This window comes from Triturus cristatus, chromosome 1_1, assembly GCF_964204655.1.
Source record: "Triturus cristatus chromosome 1_1, aTriCri1.1, whole genome shotgun sequence".
In the NCBI taxonomy this organism is placed as follows: domain Eukaryota; kingdom Metazoa; phylum Chordata; class Amphibia; order Caudata; family Salamandridae; genus Triturus; species Triturus cristatus.
Window position 1 is genome coordinate 11212856 of NC_140579.1, and position 25678 is coordinate 11238533.

Genomic DNA, 25678 nt, shown 5'->3' on the forward strand with positions numbered 1-25678 from the left:
ATTCTTTGTAGTAGGGTCATCTATTATCTGTAATATGGCTGTGAAAGCCGCATAGGAATTCAGATAACCTTGTCCACTGGTCCTGATGAGTCTGTTGTAGATATGCTTGTGCTACATGTCTCTCTAATGAATATATTACCTGAGGGGGTAACCTTGATAGCCATTCTATCTCCTGTCTCAGAATGGAAAATATATGCTATTCCGACTAGCTACGGGGCACTAATGGTCAGTGTTGGAATGGTGGGGTGGGTGGGTCTTAGGATGCGAAGATGTCATAGATGCGTGTGGTCTGTTGCTGGGAGGTGTATTGATTAGGTTATCCTATTTATCTACAGCAGTGCTAGAATTAATGCACCTGCTGCAGAGATCCTTGTGTGGAAGCAATTTTCAGGGTATAATAATAATGGTAAGGTAGCTCTGGTGGTTAAGGAACTTGCTGGAGAGATCTGTGTTTCGTCTAGTCTCAGTTTTAACTTCTAAAGTAGCATAGTATTGTAGCGAATAGCTTTGCCTGCTACAAAGCACACCATGTAACACACAAATCATAGATTTGTATTTTATGTAGCTAGGTAAGTAGGTTACTGCTTTTGAAAGAGCGATAGGGGTCACTTGCAGCGTATTCAATTATTCTAAAGTAGCACGGTGAGTTATGGACCAGCATCAAAGAGCTTCATGCAAACTGCAAAGAATGGGGTTAGAACTTTATTGTTTTTTTCTCAAACTGTCCTTGTTCTATAGTTGCTCAAAAGGGTTGTTTTGGGTAGTAATAGTCTTATTTGTTCAGACAACTCCGACAAGCGCAAGACACTAGAAAGAGCAGCGAGACCCCTGAGGAGAGAAGCTAGAGGTGCGAGGAGGCACAGGGCGGTGGGAGGGGATATCCAAGATGTATGCCAGCGACATTTAAACATTTAAACAATCTCCTTTGGATGTGCACGAGTCTGATCTGCCTGGACTGACCTGTTCACTGATACCTGAGATGGTGGCTCCACTGTGGAGATGCTCTCTGTAGGAAGCCTGACGTGTGATCTCTATCAAGTGTCTTGCCTTCCAAGAGTCCTAAGTAAGTGTTACCAGTTCACAATCTAACAGGGTCGCAGCTGAGGCTGATGGGTGCCTGACCCTAACATGGCCGCCAGATGTGACTTTTTCCCCCAGCTGAAATCTTCACTACATAATCCTATCAGAACTGTGCCTGACCTCAAGATGGCATCTGGAATTCATTCGGACCATGGTTTCTCCACCCCCTCCTCCAAATCTGACAATCTCTGAGTACTCCTGATCTCCATCCTGACAGCGGAGTCCGAGCACTATGTCCGACGCCTGGTGGAGCTGCTCTGTTCAGCTATTGAGGAGATCAGCCTTGGTTCATCCCAGACCGTTACCTACCCAGCCGGACCTTGGGCACAGTTTTTCTCCCCGTCTCCCTGTCTCGCCCACCCCCCTCATCGTATTTCTATAACTCTGCTTTTTCCTTGTCACCCATCTATCTATCTGTTCCCATTTAGCACTTTTTCTTTCTTTGTCTTACTTCCTTTGCTTCTATCTCCTCTCACCTGAATCTTTCCCCTTGCCCGCTACACTGCCAAGCCCCCTGTCCTTTTGTGCCCTTTGACTAAGCACTCCTTCTCCCCTTCTTGGGGAAAGATCCAATATTTATACTCTGGAGTCTCAACGAACCCGCTGAGAGAGTCTACAGCACCTAGGGAGCCATTCACAGTTGAGGTATGGTATGGCTCCCCTTGCCAAAGCACTCCCTCTCCCCTTTTTGGGGAAGGATCCAGTGTGTAGGCCTTTGAGCCTCAGAGACCCCTCTGAGAGAGTCCACTGCGTAAAGGGAGCCTCACAACGGAGATGGGGAAACGATACCACTTCCCCTGGGATCACAGCTTACTGGACTCTGAACGCAGCTCTGACTCGTCTACCGGTTGGTGTCCCCGTCACCCTCCCCTCCTCTTGCCATGCTGTGTCTCTCACCTCTTTCCCTCCTCCATTCGCTGTCTACTTCCCCTGCTCTTACCCCCCCTCCCCTGAGTCTCTCCCCTTGCCTGGTTTTTCCCTTACGTATATGTCCTTTTTGTTTGTCTCGACCTTACTTGTCACTATGTTGCCAGGCTCTAATAACTGTGTAACCTTTGTAACGATGCAACCTGCAATTATGGTCTGATACTCATGTAAAGCGCTCTGATACCTCCAGGTCTAGCCAGCGCTATATAAAACCTTTAAAATACATGGGTCAGAGTCAAACTAACAGCACATTGGGCGACGTCAGAACCAAATTCTACTAACAAAGGGCTGACACAGGGCTGTACTCTAGCCCGTCTGCTCTTCAACCTCTATGTGGCAAATCTGGAATGCCACCTGGTGGTCCCAGGGATCCGCCTGCCTGCCTGGCAAAGCAAAAGATAAGAATTCTGCAAGATGCAGATGACATGGTGGTTCTCAACAACACTCAAATTGGCCTTCAGAGATCATTGGACGCACTTGAGCAACATTGAGCAGCAAATGAAATCATCATTAACCTGAAAAAGACCAAAACTATGATTTTTGGCAGACGCTTGATCAAGAAGGGTGCCTGGTCCTTTGGAGGGTCAAGACTTGAAAGAACAACAAGCTTCAAGTACCTTCGACTCACACTGGATGAAAGAGGGGGTAAGAACTCCCCGCCCAGCTCCTTGAAAATGACTCAAAAACACCTGACAAGCAAGATGGGACGACTTAAAAAAAGTGTTGCATGCCAAAACACAGAGGCCTTTCTAATGGTGGTGGTAGCTAAGGTGATGTCTGCATTGACATATGGCACAATGGTGTTTAAGGACAACTTCTATGAGTGGTTAGAGAAACAGCAATGTATCTGCTACTGGCGCATCTTCCCCCTTCCAGATTGTACTAGCCATTCACAAATCAGGCTAGAATTCAAAGTACCAAAGCAGGATTTGATCCTAAGGGAAAAATGCATCATTTATTGGCAAACATTGCCAATGGCTCTAACAGGCACAATGAAACATCTGCTGTGGGAGAAGTCCAGTACCCTGGTTCCACATGCTTCTGGCAACTTCATTTAAGGTCTTAAGTGCGGAAGATCTACTAAAAACAGTTTACCACCGAGAACCATAGCAAAATGGCTAACAAAACAAGCAAAGGTAATCTCATGGGAGCAGGACTTAAGCAATTTAACATCCAAACATCATGGCAGCTGGGCTGCAAAACCCTACTTTCCTGCTCCCTACCTACTACCCTCATCACACAACGTGTGCCCTTATGAGAATGCGCTTTGGCCTAATCCCTCTGAGAGGCTATTGGCATGGTTGTAATGAGGGCGAAGTCCACGCACGATGCAGATTGTGTGGGACTACACACTGCATATGTGAAGTGCTGAAATCTTTGAGGCGCTATTGACTCTGACCAATACTTCGACGTGGGGGGGGGTGGTTTTCTAACCTGTCTGCAAGGAAATTCATGTCAGCTATATGGACGTTTCATAAAGTTCATGAAATCAGTAACAGGAAATCTGAAAATGCCCCAGATGGCTCGTGTAGTCTAGGAATACAGATAACTGCCTTTGCTCACATAAAGGAAGGAAAGCGGCAATAGATAATTACAAAATATATTCTGGGCATCCATGCCTGACCTATCTGGACCGTACCCCATAGAGTCGCTTCCCACCAGTAAGGGACTATGAAGCAGCGCACATTATTAAACAGCTCATTGTCACTCCATGAACTGCAAGTTTGCTTGAAGCTCCTTGGATTTTAATTGACTGCACTCATTGGGCCGCACTTTAACGGAATGGACATTCCTCAATTGCACTGTAGTGTTTTTGTATCACGCGCTGCTATAGTATGTTTTTTTGGATTCTGCTTTTATCCCCTCCGCCCTCTCTCTATCTCGGCTGAGATGTAAGGATTTTAAGTAATTGAACATCAATAAACTTTACCTCGACTTTTACTTTACTAAGTTATGTCTATGAATGGTTATAACACTTTAATGTTAATTTAGAAAAAAAAAGCCTCTATATTTAACTTACACACCAAATACGATGCTTGTCATTCTAACATATATAAAATGAATAAATATCTGTCGCATTAAGGGTGAGGTCATGAGCACTGTTTGTGTGCGGTTTGGCTTGCATGATTGTTCTGTTATGTCATGTAGTTCCCAATAATCAGTAGGACCTGAGCATTTGTTGGACAACATAAACTTTGGGTGAGGTGCCTAGACGGTTTCCGGGCACGCCCACAGGATATGTTGGCCTCGAGACCAGCTAGCTCACAGTGCCACCATAGGCCCCGAACCCTATCATGGACCGAATAGCTTCTTGTAACCACTGAACAGGACAACCTTAACCACTCAGATATCGTGGAAACAGATCAAAAGATTTCACTCAGTCACTATTGCTTATTTGTACTCAGAGAAATATACAGAATACACGGTGAGACGTTCTCAGTATATTTATTGCACTAAAATCATTCTTGTATAGAATACATGTGCTGTTATAGTCAGTAGACAGAAGCTGATGAAAGTGATTATAAGCACCAAAAGAGTAAACAGTAGGTACAGCTCTAACATAGTGATAATACAGTGTATATATGCAGGCATATCAACAGGACAGTAATCAGCCGTACTCCTACCATGCAAACCCTACTCTTAATGTACCTAGAGTGTGTGTGGGTGTAGAGCCAATATTCTCCCCAAGGGCCCCGTCTTGGTCATGACCTGGACATCCCTAACCAAATGTCAGACGGCTGTGTGGTGAAGTCTCAGAATGCAGGGAGCCTCAGCTTTTTATTTATAATAGAAAGCAGACTTGCGTTGTGCTTATAGATTAGCGGTGTTATGGATAGGTAGATAGCCCTGTTGCCCCGTGGATGAAGATAGAAACAACATTTGTACATAGTGCATAGAAGGGCCTTGTGCATGATGTTTGAGGCATCTTGATAATGTTGTGTGAAGCTAGATGTGTTTCAGGGAAACTAATCCAACGTTGTAGTGCACACAGATATGTGCCAAAAATCACAGCAGACATATTAATGTGAAAAATAGGACAGGGTAAGAAATGAGCAGCTTCCCGCCGAGCCCCGGCACATGATACCCACTCGTCATACTAAGGGTCGATATATAAAAGCCCCGGCACATGATACCCACTCGTCATACTAAGGGTCGATATATAAAAGCCCCGGCACATGATACCCACTCGTCATACTAAGGGTCGATATATAAAAGCCCCGGCACATGATACCCACTCGTCATACTAAGGGTCGATATATAAAAGCCCCGGCACATGATACCCACTCGTCATACTAAGGGTCGATATATAAAAGCCCCGGCACATAATACCCCGCTCGTCATACTAAGGGTCGATATATAAAAGCCCCGGCACATAATACCCACTCGTCATACTAAGGGTCGATATATAAAAGCCTAGGCACATAATACCCACTCGTCATACTAAGGGTCGATATATAAAAGCCCCGGCACATAATACCCACTCGTCATGCTAAGGGTCGATATATAAAAGCCCCGGCACATGATACCCACTCGTCATACTAAGGGTCGATATATAAAAGCCCCGGCACATGATACCCACTCGTCATACTAAGGGTCGATATATAAAAGCCCCGGCACATGATACCCACTCGTCATACTAAGGGTCGATATATAAAAGCCCCGGCACATAATACCCCGCTCGTCATACTAAGGGTCGATATATAAAAGCCCCGGCACATAATACCCACTCGTCATACTAAGGGTCGATATATAAAAGCCTAGGCACATAATACCCACTCGTCATACTAAGGGTCGATATATAAAAGCCCCGGCACATAATACCCACTCGTCATGCTAAGGGTCGATATATAAAAGCCCCGGCACATGATACCCACTCGTCATACTAAGGGTCGATATATAAAAGCCCCGGCACATGATACCCACTCGTCATACTAAGGGTCGATATATAAAAGCCCCGGCACATAATACCCACTCGTCATACTAAGGGTCGATATATAAAAGCCCCGGCACATAATACCCCGCTCGTCATACTAAGGGTCGATATATAAAAGCCCCGGCACATAATACCCACTCGTCATACTAAGGGTCGATATATAAAAGCCTAGGCACATAATACCCACTCGTCATACTAAGGGTCGATATATAAAAGCCCCGGCACATAATACCCACTCGTCATGCTAAGGGTCGATATATAAAAGCCCCGGCACATGATACCCACTCGTCATACTAAGGGTCGATATATAAAAGCCCCGGCACATGATACCCACTCGTCATACTAAGGGTCGATATATAAAAGCCCCGGCACATAATACCCACTCGTCATACTAAGGGTCGATATATAAAAGCCCCGGCACATAATACCCCGCTCGTCATACTAAGGGTCGATATATAAAAGCCCCGGCACATAATACCCACTCGTCATACTAAGGGTCGATATATAAAAGCCCAGGCACATAATACCCACTCGTCATACTAAGGGTCGATATATAAAAGCCCAGGCACATAATACCCACTCGTCATACTAAGGGCCGATATATAAAAGCCCCGGCACATAATACCCACTCGTCATACTAAGGGTCGATATATAAAAGCTATCTAAAAGCCAACAGCCCACAATGAAATTGAGCTAAAAGGACTAAAAATCACTTTTAAAACCACCTAAGAGCAAGCTTACCTTTCAAATATTCATAAAAAGCCTTAAAAAGTCACTATACTATTTGAAATCCCAAGCACTGGAGCCTAGAAAAATAAAGCAAAAGGTGTTTTGATTAATCTTGTTTAAACATCAGACTAAATTGTTCCCACCACATGGAAAATCTAATTGTTTATGTATTTTCCGAGTGGCGTACGCAATATTACTGTTGCCCACAACTGCAGACGACGGTCCCACAGGCGCACCTCGAAGCAGGTTTATGGAGCAAAGGGGATTCCTAGGCCTACGTAGCTACTTAGGCGTTTAATTTGTGTCGGGTAGCTGGACTGTTACTACCCTCACTTTTTGGATGATTTATGAAACTCTGTCATCCTACCATCATGTGGCACTTGATTTACCTTGACGTTGTCATGCATTGTTGTTTTAAAATGTGAACGAATGTGTGTTTTGAATGCATGTTAGTATGACTAGTGATTTCTTTTTGATTTATTTAAACTTGTGGGACTCTGTATTGTGATTATACCTATTGAGAATGTAATTTGTATATGTCCTTATCTCTTTAGTGCCTTATTTATGGATTTTGATAACTAAAAAACTATATGAGAAAATATCTTTTTGATTAAAACATTTGTTTATTGGCAATTGTCTGTACCGGTTTGTTCTTTTTATTGTGGGATCCTATTCGAGGACCTTCGAGAATTAGCTTGGTAGGGAACCCCCTGTTTCATTGGCTACGTAGCTACACAACCTTTTACTTACATTTGTCCTACCTTGCTCTGCATAACAGTTCTAGCACGGACCTTTTACCCAGTTATGAGCTGAATAAACGTTGATCGGTTTCCTTGAAACTAGCCTCATTTAGTATGCATGAGGATTCTCAGAAAAGTCCCTGCACATGACGTACATAACAGGATTAACATACTCTGTATAAAAGTCATGGTCTTCTTCACCCTAGGGTCAAAGAACTACTTTGCATAATTGCAGGTATTAATTTAGTCTCATTTAGATAATCGTACTCACAACATATCAATTGTGTAAGGAACCCCAAGGCTATCTTAAGGTATAAAAGAACCATACCTACAGTAGATAGGCAGAAGAGATGATTCCATGCTGACACTACACGTTGAGGTCCCGACTTGCAGAAGCTAAAACACGCAACGGTATGACATCACTTGCAGGGTGTCCAACTCAAGACCAAGATGGGGTCCTTCATTCTCTCTCTTCAGGTAATGGGCTTGGCTCTTTTCTAGGGGATTCTTGGCTTTACACCCAGATACATGCTAACCACACTTAGGTACACTTAGGTAGGGTTTGCATCGTAGGAGTACGCTTTATTACCGGCTTGTATTTATACGCCTGGATATGTTCACTGTTTTAGCACAATGGTAGAATTCTACCTTTTTTAGCTTTGATGGTGCTTGTAATCTTATATATTTGTTTCTGTCTAATGATTGTTGCAGCAAACATGTTCTATGCTAGAATGACGCTGGCTCAATAAATGCTTTTTGAAAACTTCCCCATCGTATATTCTGTGTATTTCCCTAGATTAAGTGAGCACGATTGACTGTGTGAAAAGTACTGCACTTTTTCCACGATCCCTGAAGGATCAAGGGTTGACATGTTCGATAGTTGCCAGAAACTATTCGGTCCTTGGTAAGGTTAGGGGGCTTATGGTGGCACTGTGAGCCAGCTGGGCTAAAGGCTAACAAATCCTTTGAGGGTGTCTGGAATCGGTCAGGACAACAATCCCTTAGTTTATGTTGCCTAAACGTGCAGATCCTACGTATTTTTAGGAACTACACAACATTGTTAGCGTATCCTTGAGCCGATGTCCATTTCACCAGGAACCAAAGCATCCCAGGGTGGCTCGAAGAATGCATTCATCAGAAATGGAATACGGGGGGGACAACAATACCCATGGGCCTTTAAGTGGTCCATCAGTACTTCAATGTCCAGTGGCACAACAGATTGTGATCCTAGGCATAGATCCGAAACGCATTTCTGGCTGCAAAGAAGGCAGTAGAATAAAGGTTGTCCCGAGTGAAGCCTAAAGTACAAGAACCAGTGTTCATCTAGTTCTCAAAGCCGAGGTGTGCTGAAGTAGTGTACCATGCGCTCACGTCATTGCAGCACAAGCAGTGCTGTCTCCATCCCGAGTTGAACTGGGATGTCCATTACGGAGCAGAACAATTAAAATCAGGATTCCTGCCACAAGTAGCAGGGCAAGTGGGAGATCTCTAAAAACGCTTCCCAACACGGAGTGTATGAAAGATGGTATAATTCCAAAAAGTGTCTGAAAGGTGCTAACCAGTCCAGAGCCAATATCTTTAAAAAGTGCACTATTCTCTTTGTATCAGATATATTAAATATGAACTAGCTCCCCAAACTGCAGCTGGAAGTTAGTAGTTAGTTTGGACTAATGTCTGTATCTCAGACAAGGACCTCACAACCTGGTGATCAAACGTCCCTCTTGCTGAAGTTAAGGACACATCCTTTGGAAAAAGCATGGCTTTCAGTTTGCTCAGAGAATCAAAGCGTATGTTGGAAACATTTATCAAAGGCTATAGCGTTGCCTCCCTAACTGTGCTAGCAAGTGGATACAATACTTGTGAGCAACAAGTGACCATGGAATTTACCGTCACCAGATAAGCGATCCCCAGTCCATTCCACAGCAACCTTGATCATTCAGCATCAAATAGCTCCCACTACAAGGCAGCTTGAAAACTGGATGAATCACGGCAGCCGGGGAACCCTTCAGATAACAGGTCAAATTTGCCACTGAAGCATTGCATGCCCTATGAAGAGAAATGTCCTTGAAAATTAGGGACCCACTTAATGCATCCTCACAGTCGGAACCACCTAGGAGAACTTCAGTGTCCCCATTCCTACATCTAAACCTGAATGGTAACTCCCAGGACTCATGCACATAACCTTCTCCTAGCGCTTCGTATCAGCCTACCTGCAGGTATTGCAGACAATATTGGAATTGGAAAGTCGTAACAGGTAGAGTGATGTAACCATGGATTATCCAGTCTATGGATGGTGTCTCAATCACGGTGAAAAGTAATTGGTCTAATTTTTCAATGTGCAACGTGGTATATTTCGCATTTCTGTGTTCCATTGCTATCTGTCTTTCCTAAAGATGTATAACAAAAACAGAAACATACTATTGATGTAACACCATGGCACATGGCCAGAACGTAGTGTTTGGAACATCCAGCTCAGTATTACAATGGACCGCAATTGTGATGGTCTTGCTGCATAATGTCAATCGCTATTTCCTATGTATGAAACTTCATGAGTACCATATACCGATTCCTAGTGGGTCGCAAATCGACTTACCTCATTAATATTAATGAGGTAGATGGCAATTTGGGTCCCTTTGGGAATCGCTAATTTTACGGGGAGGGTGGCCTGCTGGGGTCAGCAGACCACCATGTCCGTGATTGCTTTTAAATAAAGCAATCGTCTTTTTAAATGCAGCTCATTTTCCTTAAAGAAAAACAAGTTGTGTTAAAAAATTAAAAGTTTTCTTTTTCGTTTTTAAGAGCAGGCAGTGGTCCATTGGACCACTGCCTGCTCTAAAAAATGTTTTTACAACCATTCCCAAAGGGGAAGGGATCCCTTGGGAACCACTTCCTATTTGCGAATGGGTTACCACCTACCTGAAGTAGGTGGTAAAATGTAAATGTGTTGGCGACCGCATTCATAAAACATTCATACATACCATTAGGATTTGCTATTTGGAAGGGACGCCCTAAACACGCCCCTTCCAAATACCGAATCGCAAACCCATTTTGCGATTCGGTAACAGGTTACTGAATCGCAACATGGGGTTTGATACATGTAAAAAGTATTTTTTGCGTTTGCAAATTGCCCGATTCTGCGCAACGGACGTAAAATTGGTTTATAAATGTGGCCCTATATGATGTCACCACCCCATAGTGTTCTGTTTGTACATATCGCTGATCAGGTCTATTGATCCTAAACTCTTCGATATTGTCGAGGAATCTAGATTGACACCCATTTGTGTCAAACCATCCCTTCCAACTGGGCCACACAAACCATCCCTTCCAGTTGCGGTCTGATGAATTAAAAGAACATAGAATGGTATCTAGAGTATCCTCACTGTCGTGTGTAAAGTGCTACCATATCTCAAAGCGTGAGAACGCGGGAATGCGAGGTGTATTCAAATCCTTTATCTTGGCTATTCCAAGACAGGAAGTATGTTGCACTCTTTTGTTCAGGAAAATTATTTGATGTGGTATGAGTCTTGCTCTGAACAGTTCCCTGCCCTGCCAAACTTTTATCCCCCAGACAGAATTTGTGTTTATGGTGCCTTTCTAAAAGTCGAAACCCTGTACACGCAGTCAGGAAGTAAAGGAAGGAGAGCATACCAGCTTGTTGTTTGTTAGCCTATTTTTCTTTTCAGGTGTAGGTGCAAGACTATACTACTAAAACCAGAAAAATATGCAAACTTTTGTGCAAATGTTTATGAATTACCTTTTGGTGGTGTTGGGCAGTATTCCCATTGAATGTAATTGTAAACAGCGTGTGGGATTGTTGTAAATTAACGGGGATCGTCATTAGCATGAGCTGAAGCCATGGTGCTTTCTGGCAGCCATCTTGACTGACCATGTGCTCACAATGTGTTTCATCCTTATTCGCTGTCTACTGCACTTGTATTCTGCCTAGGAACCATCTATAGTTAGTCGCATGCTCAGAAGAAGTCTGAAGCTGTCTATGCACCTGCTCCTAACCCATATCTGTCAGACTGTTTTAACTGATGTCAGCAACCCATTGCTCCTCCGTCCCTGTTGACTGTGCAGTTTTACATGACCATCTATGAATGAAACTCATCTCATTAGTGCTTGTACCACCCCTTTCTAAGCTCCTGTGTGGGTATAAAAGGCCCGCAGTCCTTCTACTCCTTGTGCTACTCTGTACACTACTGAAAGGTTGTGTATAGGTGTAGTTCCACCTCATGGATTTAATAAATCTTGTTTTGATATTCCAGCTTCCGTGCCAACTTCTACTTATTTGGTCTGAGGATTTGTGCGCAGAAGGGCGAACCCCTAAGCACTGGTAGGCTTTGCTGAGGTCTACTTTTACAGGACACTAACTTTGTTTAAAAAATGGTGACCATAATATTGATAATGGAACATGTCACCAAAATTTGATGTACCATCATACAATTCATCATTTAAAAATGCAGATGATTGCTCCAAATCTGCAAGCACATTATTCACAGTTTCAATGTCCCAATCATCAGAGAAAGCACAAGAAGTGATGCTATAATTTAAGGAAATTTTAAACAAATATAGAATTACAGCCAGTCGTCGAGGTAGGGGTATATGTGTATCCCTTGCCTCCTTAGGTGCGCTGCTACTGCTGCTAGGCACTTTGTAAACACCCTTGGTGTAGATTTGAGTCCGAATGCCATTACTGCAAACTGGTAGTGAGTTTGGTTGATAACAAACCTTAGTAGGCATTTGTGTTCCTTGTTGATGGGGATGTGTAAGTATGCGTCTTTCAAATCTATTGTTGCCATGTAATCCCCCTCCTGTATCTGGGGTATTACCACTTGTAGAGATGTCATTTTGAATCTTTGTGTCCTTATGAACTTGTTTAAGAACCTTAGATCTAGAATAGGTCATAGCGTTTCAACCACTTTTGGTACGAGGAAGTATGTGGAGTAGACCCACTTGTTCCTTTCCATATAGGGCACTATTTCTATTGCCTCCTTGCTGAGCACCAGTTCCTGCGCTTCTAGTAGCAAGAGTGAAAGTTCCTTTGCTGGCTGCACCTTGTTCTTTGGTCTTCTGTTTGGAGGTTGCTTCTCTAGCTGTATACAGTAGCCGTATTGTATGAAGTTTAGTATCCATTTGTCCGTTGTGGTCATCCTCCATTCCTGGAGGAAGTCCCTTATCTGCCTCCTACTGGTGTCAAATGTTCGAGGAACTGTTTGTTTTGTAAAATCAGGTTTTGGTTTTGCCTTATGTCTTGATGCCCCCCTAGAGGTGTTGTTAGGGTGGGTGTTTGCCTTACGGCGAAGTCACTTGCAGTTGGGTTGTTGCCATTCTCTCCGTGCCTGTCCTCGTCTGATTGAGCGCCCTCGAAAGGACTGGCCTCGTGGCTGGTACTGCCAGTTCTGCTGCTGCTGTCCCAGCTGGCCCTGGCCATTTCCTCGATAACCTTGTTGGAAGGTTTGGTGCAATGTACTAGGTAGGTTGCCTCCCCTACCATTTGGCCTTTTTGAGGGTGTACCTCTTCTCATCCCTCTGAACTGCAGTGCTCCCATGGACCTTGCTGTCTCATTGTCCTTCTTGAGCTGAGTCAACTTGTCGTCAACCAGCGTTCCAAAAAGTTGCTCTCCGTTGAAGGGAGTGTTCAGAATGTTGTTTTGAACCTCCAGCTTGAAGCCTGAAACCTGAGCTATGCGTGCCTTCTCTCTGTCACCCCAATCATCATCTGCCTGCTGGTCATCTCCGCCACATCCAAGGCCGACTTCAAACATGTGTTCGCCATGTTCTTCCCTTACTCTACCAGGTGGGCTGCCCTTTGCTGGTGCTGTTCTGGTAGAAGTTTTAGGAGTTGCCCCACTTCCTCCCAGTGTTGGTATGCATGCCTGTTGATTAGGGCGTTTGAGTTGGCGATGCACCATTGAATCGCTGCACTCTGTTCTACTTTCCTACCCATGAGGTCTATCCTTTTACTCTTCTTGTCTGGAGGTGGTCCGGCATTTGTGGGTACATTGGCCCTCTTCCTAGCCGTTGCTGTTATTATTGAATCGGCTGGCACGGATCCCTGAATGTATGCAGGGTCCTTTGTGGAGTGTTTGTACTTCTTTTCTGTTTTCTGGGTCACTGACTTACACACAGCTGGCTCCCTGAAAGCCTCCATGCTCTGGTCCAGCACACTAGAGAGCATGGTCAGGAACTGACTCCTTGTTTGTTGTGGTAACAGAGTTTCCAGGAGAAAACACGCCTTGGGCATCTCTTCCTCCAATTTTACTCCATATGTCTCTGCAGCCTTTTTAACCACCATATTATAGACCCCTAGATCGTCTGATGGTGAAGACCTCGAAGGGTATGTGTCTACTCCTTCCTACGCCAATTCAGCATCGAGGTCATGCCACTCCAAGTCTTGCACCTCCGAGGACGTCGGGTCCAGGTAGGTTTGCTGATCTTCCTCGCATTCGCCCTCGAAGTAGTACAGGGCCTCTTCCTTTTGTTCCTCGACCGGTTCAGGCATTTTCAGCGGTTCAGGGCCTTCGACGGCCCTTTCGGCCTTGACCGCGGGCTTCGGCGGAATGGTGTACTGGCTCATCTTTTCGTCGAAGTCCTTCTTTCGCTGCAGGATGCTCGCCATTTCAGCCTTCAGCCTCCTTTTCTTTCTCTCCATCTCGGCAGCTTGTTCGGCGTCGAGGGTTTGAGCGCTTCGCGGTAGTCGAAGTTGAAGTCGTAGTTGACCCTTCTTTTCTCGGTGTCAAGGTGTCCTTTTCGGGGGCATCTCGCCGACTCTGAGTTCTTTTCGAAGGATCTGCTGGGCTGCTTGTCCTTGGGTGCTGTTGCTTTCGCCGAGTGCTTCGATGGCAATGCTCCCTTCGAGGACTTTGCTTTACTCTTACGAGTGCCGCTCGAGTGTCTGTGGGTCGGCGACTCTCTTACCTCCTCAACGTTTTCTTTTGGACTTCGACGACCATGCAGTCCTCTGGTCCTTCTTCGATGTTGTCCTCCTCTCCACTGGAGAGGTCCAAGTCCAGGAGCGATGGAGGTGGCCCCTGCATGGCGAAGTTCACCCTTCTATGCCTCTCCCTTACTCTGAGGGTCTTGGGTGTGAACGTCGAGCACGTGTTGCAGGACTCGCTGTTGTGGTCGAGCGGCAGGCAGAGGTTGCAGACCAGATGCAACCTCTGATGCTGGTCCTTCTGGGCGTATTTGTGGCAGCAATTGGTGCAAAAGTTGAAAGGTGTTTTGTCCATCCCCGCGCTCAGGGGGCCCCCTGTGTGCGCATTTTCCGTTGTACGTCGAGATCTCGGCTGAAAACCTACTCCCTCGTCCCGATTGTCTGACCTGTAGTCGGAGTTGAAATCTGTGATTTCCGTCTACTTTCTTCTATTTTCGTCAATTGTCCCTCCAACTCTCTGGAACTCTTCGGTAACAATCCAGACCCAATGGCAGAAAAAAGAATCTGAAGATGGCGACCAAAGGTGGGAGCTTCCGGAGGAAGCGTACCAACGTCACGAAGGACACCAAATGGTGGTATGTCGACACACACGTGGGCCACGGAAAAAAAAAAAAAGAGAAAAAAGGCTACGATTCAGGAGCCAACCACTAGATGGCGGAATAATGCACAGCATAGTGAATCCAGAAGGATTCATGCTGCAAAAATGCATATACATTTAGAGATGTATTGTACGTTTCATGCAAATTACAGATTTTTGAATAAAGTGAAAATGTGCTATGGCTGCACTCTAACGAGCAAGCATTGGTGACTGTCAGGTGAATTCCTTTCCTTTAGCAACCAAGCGAAAAAGCAATAATCCAATGCATGATGGTTGCTTCCTCTTTTCGTGTGATAAAAATGTCTTCATATTCTGCCTGAGTGCGACTCCCTATAAATCGCTGCCCCCAGATTAATTATTCTGTATCCCTACGGCCACTTGTAAGCACAGATGAGTCATGGACTCACCCATAGATGCACTTTGGCCACAGGTAAGTCATGGCACTGTATTGTCACGCTATGTACACATAACGTCTTTGTGTGGCTCTGTGTGACCCCAGTGTTATGGCTGTCAGACAGCCACAAGGATGCTAATCACAGAACACTGCTGCTAATATGTGCGGCCAAGGTTCATTTCCAGAGTCTTTGTCTTGCCTCTTCCCCTAATGCTCACCAGAGGGACAAGCACTGAAACACAGAGAGACCAAGGAAATGGGCACAAAACAAAGGAAGCAATGGGGATGGCTACAGTTGTTGCTTGGAAGTTTACATTCCAAAGACACTAGTCTGATTGTAATAACTGGGGTCAGACAGTGGTTCAGACAACGCAGCTTACAACAAAAGTGACTTTAAGTAACTCACTCTTCTAATATAACTACATTCCTATGCCAGATTGACCTCAAATGGTCAGAACACTCAGGACCGCTGACAGGAATCACACAGGAAAGAAAGGAGAAGGGAGAAAAAAGCCTCCAGAACCAAATAAGAGAGTCCATAGGAGTCTTAGAATCCAAGGAAGGTACACAACACAAGAGGGCCAGGTGCAAACTAGCGACAGCAGTAAAACCCAACAAATCCCAGTGTTTCCAGGCAAAGAAGCTAAACCCCACTGACCTTAAATATGTTTCTTCCTTCATTCCCATGGAGGTAATACGAAGTAACAGAAACAGCACTAATGGAAAGCCATGTGTGTGTAAAAAAACTCAGTGCTCAATTTCCCAAGCTAAGATGGCTGCTGGGCGCGCTTGCTCCTGTGTGACTGTTTCATTTTCTACTCACATGATGGCCATCGCATTTAGAGAATGCAAATGAAGCAGGCCGAGGAAACCTGTTCTCTCTCTCCTCAGGTTCTAGAGGGACCAAGGCATTAATTTCTCACAAATGGTAAGATAGCTGTACTGTCCTCTGCCTTTGTTAAGTCCCTGAAAACTTGACACCTAGTGTGGCTCCAGTGTGTCATAACCAATTGCCTTAGTTCACTGTACCTCTTGGTAGTTGTAGCTGTGTACTCTCAGTTTCAAGAAGACATTCTAGAGCATTTAGGGTGTTAGAAAATTAATCTAAATCACTTTTACTCACATGCAAAGCCTTTGACGTATTTCCACTCTGAAAATAAGAAGTAGACACAGAGTTTATGAAGTCACATATAACAATGGCAAATGGCGTGAGTAATTTTGTACCATTCATAAAACTTACCCAGTTCAGCAGGAAATGTTGCTGTTTACAAAAAAAGAAATAATACATTAGATTCTAAATATTCAACAACAAATTCCTAACTGCTATTTCTTTTAAGTGAAATCACTCCTCTAACCTCCGACTCCCCCAATATAATTACCACACAATTTCTTTAGGACCACTGCAACTCCAAGGCAGGCACTTACTACGGGCCCAATTCACAGAACTAACTTAAGACAAAATCCTAAATTTACTACCATTTTGGTATTCACAGAAGTTAGGACTCCTAAATGCCTTCTGTGAATACCGAAAGTCTAAAAGTTAGAATTTTTCTCATATTAGGAGTAGTAAAGTTAGGACTCCTAAACTGAGAAAATCCTAACTTTTAGACTTTCGGTATTCACAGAAGGCATTTAGGAGTCCTAAAGTTAGACTTGGATACCGAAATGAGTAAGTACCTTTTGTGAATACTAAAATGAGTAAGTGCCTTCTGTGAATACCGAAATGGTATTAAGTTTAGGATTTTGTCTTAAGTTAGTTCTGTGAATCGGGCCCTACAAGTTTTGTCCCTCTCCCAGGAAACACAGGAACCAGGTACTACTGCAAGCTCAGTAAATTGTTACTTAATGCCTTTTGGGCTTTGACTTTCAGGGGGTAGCAGAGTGTCAAAGCTTACTCTTCGAGGATGGTGCGGAGCAAAATCTATACTTGAGCCTAAACATAAAGTACTCTCAATAAATACAGGGCCTGACTCACAAAAGGGTCTCCACACTCGTGGCGGAGCCCCTACAGTCATAGGGGAATCTCCACACTCGTGGCGGAGCCCCTGCAGTCATGGGGGAATCTCCAAACTTGTGGCGGAGCCCCTGCAGTCATGGAGAAATCTCCACACTCATGGCTGAGCCCCTGCAGTTGTGGTGGAATCTCCACCACCCGTGGTGGAGACGCTGCAGTCGTGGTGGGATCTCCACACTCGTGGCGGAGCACCTGCCGTCATGGTGGAATCTCCACACTCGTGGCGGAGCCCCTGCAGTCATGGAGGAATCTCCACACTCGTGGCAGAGCCCCTGCAGTCATGGGGGAATCTCCACACTCAGGACGGAGCCCCTGCAGTTGTGGTGGAATCTCCACCACCCGTGGTGGAGACCCTGCCGTCATGGTGGAATCTCCACACTCGTGGCGGAGCACCTGCCGTCATGGTGGAATCTCCACACTCGTGGCGGAGCCCCTGCCATCATGCTGGAATCTCCGCAACGAGAATTCTCATTGGGAAGATTCCGCCAGAGTGCGGGGACTGTCCCGCGACTGTGGGACTTCCGCCACGAGTGTCCACAGTGTGGGATATTTAAGACACTGATGATCATTAAGGTCAAATGTTCAGTACTATGCTTAATAGCCTCACTGTGGCACACTTGCTGTGAAATGCTACCACCTAATGTGCATCACTAGTACAGAATAGATTGCAGCCATCTGTTGGAGAGAAAAACTTTTACATTTTGTATAAACACACTTTAAATATGTAGGAACGCACTAGTCTTAATGTCAGGAGACTCTCGGCATGGGTCTCCTGCACTGGAAACATAACATCTTTGACAGGTGATACAATGGAAGCAGCTGTCACAGGGGCAGAGTCATTCTTCACACCTCCATCCTCGCCCCAGTCTCCAAACACAGGAAGATGACCTCTGGAAGACGACAACATTACAAAATAATTGTAGTTCTGTCCATATTTACACTTCAAGAAATAGATCATTGTATCCGCAACTGAGGACAGCCGTTATTTGTGCATAACATTTTATTTCCCATTGTTTTCTAAAAATACCTTTTTGTTTTTTATTTGTTCCACTCCTCTTATTTCAGATTGTTTAATTAACATTTGTGTTGAGTCACAATCTTTGCTGGGCGATCAGAACACAACCTCTCTAACAAGAGGCCTTTGTCAAGTGACCCAATAACATTTCCAAAGCCAGGCTGTGCAGGAAGGGGCTTGCTTAAATGTGTCAGATGTCTGGTCTTCTTTTTGGTGATGTGCAAGCAGAGTGTAGGATGGTCCTGGTGGGTCTCCAGAGATAGTTTGTTGAAGAGATGACAGAGCTGCCCACACTGATGGCTTTAATGGTTTTGAAGCAGAGTTTGAATCTGATGAGGGCTTGTAGTTTGTGAAAAGATCTGTTTTATCACCCCTAATGATAAGTTGAGCTGAGGTATGTTAGGTAGCTTTAGAGTAACAAGGGTGCAGGCCGTTGAGGAGGTGTTGCGCTCACCACTGTTGTATGGAAAAAGGCATCGATGCAAAAGGTGGGAGGGGAAATCATTGACTTTGTTTCCCAGGAAGTGATATACATAGGATACAAGGCTAGTGAGGAGCTTTTGAAGAAAGAGGTTGGAGTGTAGTAAGGCATTATTTGGGAGAGATGTGGTAGAGCTCAGTGAACATCGTAAGGATCTGCAATGGATGGAGGCATGGAAGTTAAAAGAAGTTGAGGGCATATTATCAAGAACGGGCGTAACATTATCGCCGCTTTAGCGGAAGGACACTGCAGCTACAGAGGCGATAAGGGGCTTGATAATATGCCTCAGAGAATTCCAATAGAAGCCCAGGTTCTGGTGTGAAGGACATCAAGCTAAAGCGGCGATAATGTTACGCCCGTTCTTCATAATATGGCCCATGGAGAGACACTTTTGGAGAGATAGGCTGGGGTCCAGCAGACAATCGGAAGATCTGATGTGAGAAGGTAGCCCACATATCTGTTTGTACTCATGGCTTAGGAAAGTAACGGCATAATAACCTATTTAATGCTTGTAATGTGATAATTTGATCTTAGTTACCTGTAAGCATAATACTGACGTCTGTCTGTTATTCGGTTCCCGTACATATTTGGATTCTTAGTGCAGTTATTTTTGATGGATGCTTCCACGGATGCTTCTCAAATTGCTTTTTAAAGGTGTGATGAAAATGCATTCATATTTCAGAAAAACTATGTTGATGATGAAGTGAAAAACCAGAGTGGAAATAGTAGCTAGTGTGACAGCTTGAGGTGCCCAGCTCTGAGTGGCACTCACTGCCCCCTTACACTGGGAGACGAGGAGTTCTGTGGCCAGATTGGTTTGGAGAGGGAAGACACTGAGAGGGAAGAATGGAAATAGAGGATTCACTCTGGATGAAAAGAGACCTTCCCTTTAAGAATGAGGTGAAGCGATTAAATCTCTGCCCTGTCAGCCTCTGTGTGGAGTGTGCTTAGAGGCTCATCTGCAGGTTTCTTGTGGAACTGATTTTGAAATAGACTATTTTCTTTCATCTTACCATTCATTTTGATTCAATGAGGACACTGGCTCATGAAGTGACTAATTTACTTGCAAATGGTTGTTTATTACTAACATACCCACAAACTGCTCTAGCCATTTAATACTCCTTTCCTCATACTTGCTCTATGGTCACCGCTTGTGCTCCTCACTGCTGCATAAGTGCTTTCGCCAGCACTCTTAAAAGATACCTATGGGCGCCAGATACCACAGTGAATATTAGATGGTGACTTTCACACCAAAAATGAATTAGAAACTCCATTAAAGAGAATTAATGTGGGCCCGATGATGAGTTGCATGGCACAGAGGGGTAGAAACTCGTCGCCTGCAAACATCCTTCCAATATAGAGCAAATACAACTTAATCAGTGCAGAATGAGGAATGTAAAATCAGTTTTTCCAGCTCCTATGTCAGACAGTGTCCTCTAATCTGAGCAATATAATGCTCCTTTTTACCCCCTTTTCTGAGCAGGTGATAGATGTGAATTTTGGGGCTGATTCAGCACAAGGGGTAGTGGGCTGGGTGTGGGGAAGGTATCAGGGGACAGGGAAGGAAATGGGCTGGCAGGGGGAGGGGCAATGTATGCTCCCCCTGTGCTGCAGAAGGAGGCCAGGACTTGCCTGGGGACTGCAGGAGGGGTGCACTTTCAGCCCAGTTCTCAGGGGGAGGGGCAATGTATGCTCCCCCTGTGCTGCAGAAGGAGGCCAGGACTGGCCTGGGGACTGCAGGGGGGTGCACTTTCAGCCCAGTTCTTATGCACAGTTTCTGGCCGTAAAATTGGGCCCAGAGGTTCCAGGCACTCCAGTGATCTGGGACAACCAAGGGCCTCATCACTCCTGCTTCTTCCCTCATCGGTGGTCATTGCTCTTCCATTTCTCCTGGTCACCTCCAAGTGGCATAGAATCTGTCCCCTCTGCTTGCAGGTTCTTAGCTTAAAAAATCCACCCTGGAATTCCACCAGATTCTTGCAGTCTTTGCCAGCGGCATCTTTACTGAAGTCCTCCATTGTGGTCTACGGCGTTTTCCAACGTCACTTCGCACCTATGCACCTGGCTTCTCTGTTGCAGGTATTCTGGTTCCTGGGGTATCCACGGGTGGGGTGACTCTCCAACCTTCTATCTTCCACTGGGCTTGTTCAGGGTCCACTGGGAAGGGTCCTTCTTCTTCCAAACTACAACCGTGACTTTCCCTTTGACTCCTACTGAGTACGCACCTGTATTTCCACTTTGCACAAAGCCTCTTGGGGTTCCTGGGTACTTACCTTGGGTAGTTCCATGTGTCCCCAGCTCTTCTGAGTCTCCTGGTCCAAGTCCCGACTTCGTCGCAGTTCACATTCCCCTTTTTTAGTATATGGTTATGTTTGTGCTTACTTACCTCATGCAATTGAAGTATTATTGTGTATTTTTTGTTGATATCTCCTGGTAGGAGATATACCAATGTGTTAGTGAGTGTTGTATAATCAATAAGGAATATGCTACTTACCAGTATGCATCTGTTCTTGGCATGTAGAGCTGCAGAGTCACACACTGAGGATAAGATCGCCATCTGGTGTTGGGCTCGGATGATTGCAGGTTGTTGTCGTCTTCGGAAGAAGCCTTTGGTCACGAGGTTGGTGACTCCTCCCCTGAACAACAGTGCGCATGGGCATCCACTCCATCGTCAGATTGTTTTTTCGCCATGAAGGGAAAAGATGGAGTGTATAGGAATGAAAGAAGAATGTCCATGTGTAATGTCTAAGTAAGACAGATGCTGGAACAGATACAGGTCCCGGGGAGGCGGGCGGGCGTGTGTGACTCTGCAGCTCTACATGCCAAGAACAGATGCATACTGGTAAGTAGCATATTCCGTTCGAGGCATATGAGCTGCAGATCACACACTGAGGATAGATTGTATAGCAGTGCTTCCCCTTAGCGGTGGTCGCCTGTATCCGTTGCAGCAGTTTGAAATAAAGTTTTTAGGACAGCCTGGCCCACTGAGGCCTGTTGTTTGGCTTGCACATCAACACAGTAGTGTTTAGTGAAGGTATGCGTGGTAGACCACGTGGCTGCCTTGCAAATGTCTTCTAGGGGAATGTTACCTAAGAAGGCCATAGAAGTCCCTATTTTACGCGTGGAGTGCGCCCTAGGGGGAACTGTAAGTGTACGTTTAGCCTTTTGGTAGCATATTTGGATGCATTTAACTATCCACCGGGCTATACCGGATTTGGAGATGGGATTGCCTTTATGTGGTGGTGCGAAAGCAACAAAGAGTTGTTTTGTGTTTCGAAAAGGTTTCGTCCTGTCGATGTAATAAAGCAAGGCTCTTTTGACATCTAAGGTGTGTAGGGCCCTTTCAGCTACGGAGTCTGGGTTTGGGAAAAAGACTGGTAGCTCTACTGATTGGTTAAGGTGGAAAGGGGAAATCACCTTTGGGAGAAATTTAGGGTTTGTCCTAAGAACCACTTTGTTACGGTGTAGTTGTAAGAAAGGTTCCTCTAGTGTAAGGGCTTGTATTTCACTTACTCTTCGTAGGGAAGTGATTGCGACAAGGAAAGCTACCTTCCATGTTAGGAATTGTAATTCACATTTGTGCATAGGTTCAAATGGGGGACCCATAAGTCTTGTTAGAACCACATTGAGATTCCACACTGGGGAAGGTGGTAATCTTGGGGGAAGAATTATTTTGAGACCTTCCATAAACGCTTTGATGGCTGGTACCTTAAAAAGGGACAGGTGTTGCCTATTTTGCAAGTAGGCTGCTAAGGCTGCTAGGTGTAAACGTATAGAGGAATACGTTAGATTGCATCTTTGCAAGTGTAGTAGATAGCAAATGATGTTTTGGATGGAAGCATCCAATGGATGTATGTCATTATTAGCGCAGTAGATGGCAAATCGTTTCCATTTCGCGGCATAACACGCTCTAGTAGTAGGTCGTCTGGCTTCCTTTATGATATTCATACAGTCTGGAGGGAGATTGAGGTATCCGAACTCTAAGACCTCAGGAGCCAGATCGCTAGGTTCAGTGTTTGAGGATCTGGGTGTCTGATTTCTCCATGGTTCTGGGTTAATAGATCCGGGGAGAGGCGTAGCCTTTGATGTGGAACTAAAGATAGTTCCAGAAGTGTGGTGAACCACGGTTGACGTGCCCAAGTGGGAGCTACTAGTATTAGTGTTAGCGACTGTTGTTTCAGTTTGCGTACCACAAATGGAACTAGTGGGAGAGGCGGAAAAGCGTACGCAAATCTGCCTGACCAGTTCATCCATAGGGCATTGCCCTTCGACTGTGGGTGTGGAAACCTGGCGGCGAAGGTTGGGCATTTTGTGTTTTCGGGAGTGGCGAACAGGTCTATGTCTGGTTGTCCCCATTTTTGGAAGAAGGGGAGTAGAACCTTGGGGTGTAATTCCCATTCGTGGATCTGCTGTGTGTGGCGACTCAGGAGGTCGGCCACCTGATTGTGGATCCCTGGAAGATGTTCTGCTAACAGGTAGATGTTTTGGGGAACTGCCCATCTCCAGATTTGCTGTGCCAGTTGGGACAGTTGGAGAGAATGTGTCCCTCCCTGTTTCTGTATATAATACATTGTCGTCATGTTGTCTGTGCGTATGAGGACAGTTTTGTTCTTTAGGTGTACCTGAAAGGATTTTAGTGCTAGGAACACTGCTAAGAGTTCCAGGTGGTTGATGTGGAGCAGTTTTTGTTGACTGGTCCATCTGCCCTGAGTGGTATGGTGAAGGAGGTGGGCTCCCCACCCCGTGAGAGATGCGTCAGTAGTTAGCACAACTTGTGGAAGAGGCTCTAAGAACGGTCGCCCTTTGGACAGGTTGATGGTGTTCCACCATTTCAGTGAGCGAAGTGAGCGACTGTCCACCAACACCAGATCGGTAAGTTGTCCGTGAGCTTGGTTCCACTGTTGTGCTAGACATTCCTGTAAGGGACGCATTTGAAGTCGTGCGTGTGGGACTATGGAGATGCAGGACGCCATCATGCCTAGGAGCTGCATGAACACTCTTGCTGGAAGAGATGGATGAGTTCGAAATTGAGAGATGAGATTTTGTATACTGGCTATCCTGGCAGTGCTGGGATAAGCAATGGCTTTGGATGTATCTATGGTTGCTCCTAGATACTGATGTAAGTGGGAAGGTTGTAGGTGGGATTTGGGGTAGTTGATAGTGAATCCCAAATCGTGGAGAGTTTGAATCGTGCGATGAGTGTGGAGAACGCATTTTTGGTGTGTATTGGCTTTTATGAGCCAATCGTCCAGATAGGGGAAGACATGGATCTGTTGTCTTCTGAGGTGCGCTGCCACGACTGCTAGGCACTTGGTGAACACTCTGGATGCTGTTGTTACTCCGAATGGGAGAACTGTAAATTGATAGTGTTGCCCATCTACCACAAATCGTAGATATTTTCTGTGAGCGGGATGCATAGGGATGTGAAAGTATGCGTCCTTGAGGTCTAATGTGGCAAGGAAGTCTCCCTGTTGTAAAAGTGGGAGGACTTGTTGGAGGGTGGTCATATGAAAATGATCCAAATGTATATACTGGTTTAGTAGTCTGAGATCCAGTATGGGCCTTAGTGTTTTGTCCTTTTTGGGAATGAGGAAGTATAGAGAATATACCCCTGTTCCCTGATGTTGAAGGGGGACTGGTTCTATTGCATGTTTTTGTAACAGGGATTGAACTTCTTGTTTGAGGAGAGAGAGATGATGTGAGGACATTGGACGTTGTTTGGGCGGTATGTTTGGGGGGGATTGTATGAGTTCGAGGCAGTAGCCAGACTGGATAATTTGTCTTACCCACCTGTCTGTGGTGATGGAAGTCCAGACAGGTAGGAATTGTTGGAGCCGCCCCCCGACTGGAGTGGAATGGTCTGGGGGGAGTGGTGGCAAGTCACTGTTTAGTGGCTGGGGAGGTGCGGGTGTTATTGTTGTTGCCCCGCCCTCGACCTTTGTTATTGTTTCCCCGATAACCTCCTCGGAAATATCCTCTGTTAGGGGATGTTTGTCCCGAATTTTTAAAGGTGGATGTGGTCTCAGTTCCCGTGGTTTTGGAGCCTCCTCTATAAAAGGAGCGACGAAAGGAACCCTGGGTTTGAGGAGACTGCAGTGCTCCCATAGACTTGGCAGTTTCATTATCCTTTTTCATTTTCTCCAATGCAGTATCCACTGCAGGGCCAAATAACTGCTCTTGGTTGAAAGGTTGAGCCAGAATTGCGGTTTGAACCTCCGGTTTAAAACCGGAAATACGGAGCCAGGCATGTCGTCTGAGTAAGACGCTAGTATTGACCGCCCTAGAAGCAGTGTCTGCCGCATCTAAGGCGCATTTAATGGAGGCATTAGAAATTAATTTGCCTTCTTGGATGAGGTCAGAGGCCTGGGACTTAAAGGGTTCAAGCAGATGTTGCATAAGGTCCTCAAGTTGGTCATAATGCGCCCTATCATACCGGGCTAACAGGGCCTGGGTATTCGCAATACGCCAATGGTTCGCCGCCTGCGCGGCGACCCGTTTGCCTGAGGCCTCTAAAAGCTTAGACTCCTTGTCCGGGGGAGGCGTTTCTCCAGTTGTCTGTGAGTTAACGCGCTTCCTGGCATTTGATACGACCAAGGAGTCTAAAGGGAGCTGGGCTTTAATGTATGCAGGGTCCTGCGGGGCTGGTCGGTACTTTTTTTCGATGCGTGGGTTGAGAACCCTAGCTCGAACAGGGTCTTTAAAGACCCTGCTTTATAACCCCTTTGATCATGGGCAGTATGTGAACAGTTTTTTGTGACTGCTCAAAAGTATCGAGGAGAAAGTCCTCTTCAAGGGCGTCTGTGTGCATTGTGACGCTGTGGAATGT

General features: G+C 45.4%; 1 protein-coding gene across 1 annotated transcript in view; it reads right to left on the reverse strand.

The window, feature by feature from the left end:
- Positions 1–25678, reverse strand: part of LOC146869120 (E3 ubiquitin-protein ligase TRIM21-like) — a 171188-nt gene that overhangs the window by 57428 nt on the left and 88082 nt on the right. The window contains exons 6-7 of the mRNA XM_085623054.1: positions 16583–16603; positions 16466–16492 (exon numbers count right to left, since the gene is read on the reverse strand). Coding sequence (XP_085479180.1) covers positions 16466–16492; positions 16583–16603 — 48 coding nt within the window. The remainder of the gene's footprint in view (positions 1–16465; positions 16493–16582; positions 16604–25678) is intronic.